Source organism: Nomascus leucogenys, chromosome 19 (genome assembly GCF_006542625.1).
Source record: "Nomascus leucogenys isolate Asia chromosome 19, Asia_NLE_v1, whole genome shotgun sequence".
In the NCBI taxonomy this organism is placed as follows: Eukaryota; Metazoa; Chordata; class Mammalia; order Primates; family Hylobatidae; genus Nomascus; species Nomascus leucogenys.
This window is the reverse complement of record NC_044399.1, coordinates 3,129,855-3,138,903: the sequence shown is the minus strand read 5'-3', so window position 1 is coordinate 3,138,903 and position 9,049 is coordinate 3,129,855. Positions and strand designations below refer to the sequence as shown.

The 9,049-nt window shown below is 55.7% G+C and overlaps 2 protein-coding genes across 6 annotated transcripts in view; both read right to left on the bottom strand.

Moving 5' to 3' along the window:
* Positions 1-2,947: 2,947 nt before the first annotated feature.
* LOC115831504 lies at positions 2,948-6,647 on the bottom strand. The gene has a single exon (XM_030799837.1). It carries the CDS (start codon positions 6,026-6,028, stop codon positions 4,991-4,993), a length of 1,038 nt encoding a protein of 345 aa, XP_030655697.1. The 5' UTR covers positions 6,029-6,647; the 3' UTR covers positions 2,948-4,990.
* A 1,551-nt stretch (positions 6,648-8,198) lies between these two features.
* TRAPPC12 (trafficking protein particle complex 12) overlaps positions 8,199-9,049 on the bottom strand; it is a 103,341-nt gene continuing 102,490 nt past the window's right edge. For all 5 annotated transcript variants that reach the window (XM_012497620.2, XM_030799832.1, XM_030799834.1 and 2 more), the window contains 2 exons: positions 8,830-8,917; positions 8,199-8,551 (listed from right to left, as the gene is read on the bottom strand). In XM_012497620.2, coding sequence (XP_012353074.1) covers positions 8,309-8,551; positions 8,830-8,917 — 331 coding nt within the window. In that variant the 3' untranslated portion in view covers positions 8,199-8,308. The remainder of the gene's footprint in view (positions 8,552-8,829; positions 8,918-9,049) is intronic.

Here is a 9,049-nt window from a genome sequence, read left to right as displayed (position 1 = left end):
AGAGATCCCAGGACAGAGGCCCCAGGGCAGCATTGCCTGCTCCACCTCTGCAGAGAGACATCCCTGTGAGCTTGGGGTGTGGAGAGGACGAGGGAAGAGCCCTCTGTGGATGCCTTGGGCTTGGAGGTGTCTGCATGGATGAAGGCGCAGATGGAATCACCCCAGTTCTGCTGCTGCAGTAGCTGTGTGGCCGTGGGCAGGTTCTTCAAGCTGTGCCTCGGTCTCCCTGTCTAAAGGGGGACATGATGTACCCTTGGAGGAGGGGTGAGGTGAGGAGGCCGCCAGAGCCTGTCTGTGAGGTGGGGGGGCTCGAATAACGTCCACTAAAAGTTCATGTCTGCTCGGAACCTCGGAATGTGACCTTTTTGGAAATGGTCTTTGCAGATGTAATAGGGGTTCGAGATGGAATCATCCTGGACTAGGGTGGGCCCTAGATCCAAAGACTGTTGTCTCTGCAGGAATAGAAGACAGAGACACTGGAGGAGGCCACGTAAACACAGAGGCAGAGACTGGGGCCATATGGCCGAAAGCCAGGAGCACCGAGGACTGCCACGGCCACCACGGAGAGAGGCCTGGGACAGACGCCACTGCAGAGCCTCCAGAGAACGCAGCCAGCCTGCAGCTCGCGTGCAGCCTTCCGGCCCCCTGAACTGTGAGAAGATGCAGTTCTATTTTAAGCTGCTCTGTTTGGGCACCTTGTTACAGCAGCCCCAGGAAGCTACTGAGTGGGCGTTTGTGGTTGGCCGCTGATCATTCCCAAGGTCACGGCCCCATCCTAAGCCCTGGGACCTGTGCACGTGACCTGTTTTGGAAAAAGGGCTTTTGCAGATGTAATTAGCTTAAGGATCTTGAGATGAGAAGATTATTCTGGATTACTGTGGGCCCCAAATACCATCTTAAGTGGCTCTGCAAGAGATTTGGCACACAGAGGAGGCTGTGTGACCAGAGGAGAGACTGGAGTGATGTGGCCACAAGCCAAGGGCACCGGGAGCCCCCAGAGGCTGGAAGAGGAGAGGAAGGAGCCTCTCTAGGAGTGGCCTGCTGACAGCAGCCTCCAGAATGGGGAGGGAATCAGGTCTGTGCTCTCATACTTAGGAGTGTCTTATGGCAGCCTTAGGAAACAGAAGCACTGTTTCCCATTCACAGCCTGGCCTCAGTCCCCATCTGGGGGTTTCCCTGCAGCCTGGGGTCTCCCCACATCCTGGGGTCTGCCCACATCCTGGAGTCTCCCCACATCCTGGGGTCTCCCTGCATCCTGGAGTCTCCCCACATCCTGGGGTCTCCCTGCAGCCTGGGGCCTTCTCAGCCTGGGGCCTCCCCACATCCTGGGGTCTGCCTGCATCCTGGGGTCTCCCTGCAGTCTACCCATGGTGCCAGGGCAGCTCTTCTTCCTGACACGTGTGAGGGGCCCTGGGGTGCAGAGAATAAACTCCACCCATCGGATGTGAATTCCAGCAGCCCTGGGGTTGGGTGAGTTTCCTGGAGCAGTGGCCGAGGGGTCAGGGGTGCAGTTCGCTGACTGTCCAGCTCAGCATGCCCAGGGAGCTAGTGGGGTTCCCTGACACCGGGCAGCAGGTGGAGGCTGAGACAAAGGCCGAGCCAGCCGGAGGCTTTAGGGAGATGCACTGGGTCCACTCCACAGGCAGCAGGACCCCAGGATCACTGTGGGCATTTGAGGAGTGGGTGTCAGGGCGGTCAGAATGAGCCAGGGTGGAGGTCACGGGGGGTCATCTCGATGAGGGAGGTCACAGTGGGCAGAGTCTCGGGGCCCTGGGGTCGAGGGAGTGAGGCTGGAGAGCCTGGCTGGCTGTGCTGGCGGGATGACGCCTAACATGGTCTCGGAGATGGCACTTCTTCCACGGACGAGGGTGAGCAACGCGGGAACAGACTGCCCATAATCGGGTTCCAGGTCCAATAAAGGTAAACCTCGAGGCGTAAAGGACCTAGATGCAGGTGAGCACGGTCCTCTGTGTGTGAGTGCATGTGGGTGTTGTATGTGTAAGCGTGTGGCCATGTGTGTGGTGCACGAGCCCAGAGCCTGTCCACGGCAGCCCACTGGTGGGTCCGGCCCTGCCTGTGGATTCAGCGCTCCACTGCAAAGCAATATGCAGCGTGTGAAATGGCAACACAGATCCTCGGTACCACCATGAGCCTCACCATTAGATTTGGATTGGAATCCCTCCCTCTCTCCCACTTTAAACTGTGGGTCCTTGGAAAAGTTACCTGACATTTCTGATTTTCACATTCTTACCTGTAAACCCTCCCAGAGCTCAAATGAGCCATGTGGGAATGGGGTTGGGGATGGGGGAGGCACGCAGTCACCCTCGCCTTCCTTTTTTCTCTCTCGGTAATTGTGTTCTTCTATGTCAAAGGAAAATAATAAAACTGGAAAATTATTTGGGGGAAAAAGAAGACACACATGCAAGTGCCACAGGAACCTGTGGGGTTCAACCTGCTGGGGGAGAGACGCTCCGTGGTCTTCGGTAAGTCAGCCCCAGCATAGCAGTTGTAGGACCCTCCGTGGTTCTGGATCCACATCAACTAGAATTCAATGTTCCCGGGAAAACTGCTTTCAATGCTGACTTATACTCAACACTGCAAGGCCATCTGCAAGGCCATGGAGCAGAGTAAACATCCCGTCCCATCATGCCTCATGCCCTCCGGAACATCCCGTCCCATGCCCCACGCCCTCCAGAGGGTGTGGGCTGCACGGCCAGCATCTGCCTAGCCCGTGGCAGCCTCAGCCCTCAGCAGCCCTGGTCGCCAGGAACCCACAGGGCAGAACCCACACTGACCATCGGCAAAGCAGCGGCTCCTCTGCAGGGCCTTTTACGTGTTGGTTTCTTTGGCACCATCCAACAGAAACAGAATTGGGCGCCACAAATGGGCGCCACACACGTAACTTAAAGTTTTCTAGTCGCCACGTTAAAAATGTTCAAAGGTCATCTTAATTTTAATAATATGTTTTATTTAATCTACCATATCCAAAATTACTATCATTTTAACAGGTACTCAAAATTATTAATGAGATCTTTTACATTCTTTTAGAAGTGTTTCATAACGTCTCTGCAGCAGCCACATTCCCCATGCTCAGCGGCGGCTCACAGCCTGGATGGCAGTGCAGTGTAGACACTTGGGCTGTGGGCAGGACTCTTCCTGGTCCTCGTGGCTGAGCACACAATGCCGGGCCAGGCGGTGCACACTGGGGGACCATGGGCCGGGCTGGTCCTGGCTCTGCACTGTCCCTGTGACCCTCAGGATGTTGCTCAGTGTCTTCTGGAGATGGTTCCTTTCTTGTAAGATGTGAGGCTGACAGCATCTGCTGCTAGGAGTTGTGAGGACCATGTGAGTTCATTTCAGTTGGGTGCAGCGCCGGCCTAGTAATCTCAGTGACCCTCGGTCGCTCAGCCAGTGACTGTGCCCACCTGCCACCGTCAGAAGATGGCAGACTTGGGGGTCAGGAGAGCCCTTCCAGGACTGCAGAAGCTGGTCCTTGGGGGTCTCGCAGCAGATCCCGGGGGCATTCCCAGTATGGGTGCAATGTACATGGGGGGCTCAGGACGGGAGGCCCATGCCAGCCCCCGGGCCTCCAGAGCTGGCAGAAGGCAGAGCCCTGCATGGCCAAGGGCGCTGGGCTGCGTGGAGAATGTGCGGGTTCTGTTGTCCTGCCAGCTTAAGCAGTTTACCAAACCAAACAAAAAAAAGGATATGCAACAGGGACAGCATGTGGCCCATGAGGCCTCAAATATCGCGTCTGGCCCTTCACAGAACACTGTTCTAGAACGGAAACCCTATGCTCGCGGGCTAGGGCCTTGCTGGGTGGGGAGAGGGATTCAGAATATGGTTTGTCACTTCCTGTGAGGGTCATCCGACAGGACTTCTTGGAGACAGTGGCGTTTAAGTGGCCCAAGAAGAACTGGAAGGATTTAGAGGAGTGGAGGGACCTGGCCTGGTGGGCGGAAGTCATGTGTGAGTGTTGCAGGCTCTGCGCGGCTCCGACGGCTGCTCCAACGCAGGCAGGTGCCCCCCATGTTTAACGGCCATGGAGTCTGCAAGTTATAAACTTGGCTACACCCAGAACGTTGTTTAAACAGTACTGTGTTCTAGAACATGCTGAGATAGCATTTATGCAACTGATGCTAAGGTGTGGAATGGGTTAGTCCGGCTTTTTCCTCAACAACCCCGGAGCAGGACAGGGAGAGGGGAGCATTGCTCCTGAGCGGGTGAGGCCAATTTCATCCTGTGTGATGGTGACAGTAATAACTGATAAGAAATGAAGTCACAGCTTTTCACACGCAGAGCTCGACAAATGGCTGACCCTTCCTCCGTCTCTCGGTGCTCATGCTGGAGAGCGATGGGCCCTCCCTCCACTGTGGGGGCGGGGGGCGTGCTGGAGAGCGACAGGCCTTACTTCCAATCCTTGGTGCTTCTGCTGGAGAGCAAGGGGCCCTCCCTCCACTCCTTGGTGCATGTGCTGGAGCGCGACGGGCCCTCCCTCCACTCCTCGTGCTCCTGCTGGAGAGTGACGGGCCCTCCCTCCAGTCCTCCGTGTGCTGCTGGAGAGCGACGGGCCCTCCCTCCAGTCCTCGGTGCACTGCTGGAGAGCGACAGAAGCTCGCCCTTCTTAGGGTGTTTGGGACCCCATCCAGCATGGTTTTGCTTTAGTTCCCCACCCAGGGAGAGGAGCTTGGCAAGCAGCACCAGGTTTATTCTTGCTCATTTATTCAAAAGAAAGGTACTGAGTTTGAAAATGCACCAAGCACTGGAGAGAAGAGAAAGGTGAAAGGACCTCGGGGCCTGCCTGTAAGAGGCTCGGGATGAGGCCTGGTGGCACCTCCAAAGCAGGAGATGAGGGGGTCTGGATCCCACCATCGGAGCATGCACGCACCTGTCCACTCCCTCAGGACTGCAGACAAGGTCCATTCTTGTATTTTTAAGTTGAATTAAATCCGTCTCTAGCCCCTGCCTCTGAACTGATGGAGTCTGGCTGTTACTGGGTCTCCCTCACTTGCAAGGGATGAACCAGAGTTTGGGGCTCAGGCGCTCCTGGAGTGTTTAGTGCCTCTGCTGTCAGGACATCCTGTGGCCACTGGCACGCTGTCTGCCCACACAGTGCCCTCGACCAGCAGCGGAGCCACCCTCTCTCCACAGCCAGGGTTGGGAGCCCTGGGGCCCGAGTCCCCGGTCCCATGTGCCACACAAGGCAGGACATTCTGGGTGCTGTTGCATCCCTGGAATCGGCCTGGACCCTGGTCAGAGCAGGACCTGCAGGTGACCCCGGGTGGGGCAGACTGTCTTCTGTCCTTGGTGGCAAAGCCGGCGTTCTTGGCGTCATGTCTGCACATATGTGCCTGAAGCCATGGGAACGCAGGGACGACCTCTGGGCCTGGGCCTGTGGAGCAGACTGGGAAGGACACACAGGCGGGAGTCTCAAGAACTGTGGTGCACACAGCTGAGCCCCTGCAGCTCTGCTCTGCCGGGCCTCGCCCTTGGTGCTGGGTGCAAGACATGACAGGATGGCATGGGAAGCTTCCTGAAGAATGCTGGAACTGGGTGTTTGAAGGAGAACCTCATGGCGGCAGCTCCAGCCCATGCACTGCAACTGTGGGGCTGTGCCAGGAGCAGATGTCACGGAGCCTGTGTGGGTCCAGGGCAAGAGGTAAAGAGAATGTGGATGGGGCTGCACTGTCCTGGGGTTGAGGGCAGGCTTCAGGGGGTGACACTGAATAGGGACTAGGAAGGTGCATGCCAGGAGGGGTCCAGGCAGACACAACAGGTGGGGGCACAGTCCTCGAGGGGGCGCAGAAGAGGCCGGCAGTGTAAGGCAGGATGGCGATGCCCACGGGCTCCAACGCCTGCCGCGTAACTGGAATTCTGTCTGTGGCCTCCAGCGTCTGACATTCGTTCTCACACCTGCAGGAGCACCAGAAGCCCCTGGAGGGCCGTGCAGACGACACTGTTGGCCCGGCCCAGCCCAGGCCCCAGCAGTTCTGACTCCTCTGTGATCAGAGGGTGTGAGGACGTGCATTTCCGACAAGTTCCCAGGAGACCCTGGCGCTGCTGCTTTGGGGACCCCACTTGGAGGATCACTGATCTAACACTGCCTCTTGTGGCAAATGTGGAATGACTCCAAGATTCGGCTGGATGGATCATTCAGGGAGCAAATCCACCTTTGCCGCCTGGCATACCCTGGCCATCCGGTAACGATGGCCATCAGGGTTACTGGCTTTTTCATTCTCCACTGTGCATTCCAGGGTGGCATTTCCACAGTAGTGAGCCCATCATCAACTCAGTGAGGTTCCCATTTTCCAGTTAGAAAATTAGCTTTCTGATGGTTAGCCATTCACTTCACTTGGCTCTAGAAAAGATTTCAGGGATGTATAATTTACTTAAAGAAAAGCCAAGTGTAAACTAGATAAGTTACAACAATTGTCCCAGACATTATAGACACTCACAGCACCATTTTCCTCTTCTAGCAAAACAAAACAAAAAATTCTGCAATCATACAGGCAGTAAGGAAAAAAAATTAGCTGGACACCATGGCTCACACGTGTAACCCCGGCACTTTGGGAGGCCGAGGTGGGAGGATCACTTGAGGCCAGGAGTTAGAGACTGGCCTGGGCAACATAATGAGATTCCATCTCTATAAAAATAAAAAATCCTGGGCGTGGTGGAGCACACTTGTGGTCCTAGCTACTCAGGAGGCTGAGGGGGAATCGTTTGATCCCAGGAGGTTGAGGCTGGAGTGAACCATGTTTGCACCACTGCACTTCAGCCTGGATGGATGACAGAGTAAAATCCTGTCTCCAAAAAAAAAAAAAAAAAAAAAAAAGCAATAATCCAGGCAAGACATGAGGCAATGATACTGTCACCTGGCCTGGCCTCATGCCAGCAGCATGGGGGTGGGACTTGGGCGGGAGGGTGGATTTAGGCTTACCAGCTTACTAGGGAACCTTGATCTCTGTTTCTAATTTGCTGGGCTCACGTCTAGTTGGAGCCTGGGCACCGCTGTCTGCTTTCCTGCACAACTGGCCGGGGACAGCTGAGCCCCGGGCCTGGAAAGGACAGGCTCCATACCTCTGGCAAAGCCTGCAAGATGCCTGCAGTGAGGGGCCAGGTGGGAGCAGAGGAAGAGCCTTGCATCTCATCCCTGAAGTCAGATTTGGAGGAAGACCCTCAAGGTGAAGGGCTTCTAATTACATCTTCAGCTTTCTGGGCTTAACAATAGTTTCATTTTTCTTTTCGAAGAGAAAGATTTTGAAACCTCCTTGGTGTCCAACAGTCCTTTTGGCTGTCTCACCTCTTTTTATTTTAATGCATAATTAATCTAGATGTCAGCGAATGGGCTGAGACTGTCTGGTAGATGCTGTGTTTGTATGTTTCTACTCCATTACAGAAATTAACAGAAATATGGCTTCGCTTTGTGCAGATGTTTATATCACAGTCTGTAAAATGAATTATATTTAAAACGATCCACAAAGGTAGATATTTAGAGAACCCTTGTCAGAGTTCTTTCGTAAAGTGAAGAAATTTTCAGGTACTTTAAGTTCTTCAAAAGCAGGAATAACTTTGTAAACGTGAAGGCAAAAGGCCTTTCAGGCATGAGTCAACACATGAAAACATGTGTCTGGCTTCAAAACCACCCCCAGCTCCTGCCTGCTTGTGTTTTACGCGCTCTTCCTTTACTGGATTATTCGTCGTGGTTCCTGTTCCTCAGCTCACTCTCCACGTGGACGCATAAACTATGGGAGAAACGGTGATGGTCTCTCCTCCACCGCCAGGCTGGCAGGGGTCGTTTGGCCGGCATCAGGCTGGAGGAGACTCGGATGGGTAAGACCAACGCACTTAGTTTTGGGGGTGTGGGGAGGGCAAGAGGAGCATGAGCAGCGGTGGGGGGTGTCTTCTCTGTTGTAAACCCCCTGTACGTGCAGGTGCATGGCGAGAGGGTCTCCACACCTCCCAGCGTTCCTCTGAGGATGTCCAGAAGGAATGAGCGAAGCAGGATTGGCCCCCAGAACAGAGGCCCCGAGTCTGACTCCAGATTTCCTGTGTCTACGAGCTGTGTCCTCCCAGCACGCCTGCCCCTTGCGTTCATGAGCAGTGGCCCAGCTGCAGGGACTGTGTGGCTGAATGCCGACCAACTGCGGGGCAGTCCTGGGCTGGGCCGTGGCTTGGGACCAAGAAGACATGCAGCCAGACACCAGTGAAGCAGGAGTTTTATTGAGTCCCTCCGTGTCACATTAATACATTAGCTTCATGACACAGTTCCAAAGGCCCAGGTCCTTCTGACGTAGTGTGTTGGTGGCAGCTAGGCCAGCTTGAGGCACTGCGTGTTGAAGCTGTCCCCTTCCTTGCTGGCGACAGCCTCCAGCAGGGCCTGTTTCTTCTGCGTGCTCCGCGAGGACTCCAGCTCGTACATGGTGGTCAGGTTGAAGAGGACGCTCTCGTGCAGATAGTGCCTGGGGTCCTGCTGGACCATGGCCTCCAGCTGCCGCAGGGAGTCCTTGAGCTTGCCCAGGTACAGCAGACACACGGCAGCGTTGTTGTTGGCCTAGGGAGGAGCACACGCACGGGGTCGGCCCACACAACCAGGACAGACGCCCGCCCGTTCCAGGCTGCGTGCTGGGCCCTGTGTTAGGGGCCTGCGGGTGGTGCAGAGCTGCTGGGCGGAGCCTGGGTGGCCCCGCTGGGTCACTTCCCCTAAGGGCCACGGCCACTGCCTGGAGCTGGTGGACTGGAGAGCGCAGGCCCCTGCTGAGGCGTGTGTGGGTGTGTTTCTAGCGTCTGTGAAAGGCAGAGGACGGAGGAGCTGCAGCTTGGGGATCTTACCACGGCGTTTGCTGGGTCCATCCTTAGGATCTCTGTGAAGAACCTGTGGGCTTCTGCAAAGTTGTTCTGCCCGAGGTGAAGGAATGCTCTGTAACACAAGCAACGGCGGCAGTTAGCGGGGAAGCCCAGGAGCTGCTGTCCCCCAACACAACCCACAGGCTCACAGCAACCTCCACCTCCTGGATTCAAGCGATTTTCCTGCCTCAGCCTCCCAAGTAGC

Coding starts and splice junctions, on each gene's coding strand:
- LOC115831504 (XM_030799837.1), bottom strand. CDS start 6,028: ATGCACGTCCTCACACCCTCTGATCACAGAGGAGTCAGAACTGCTGGG.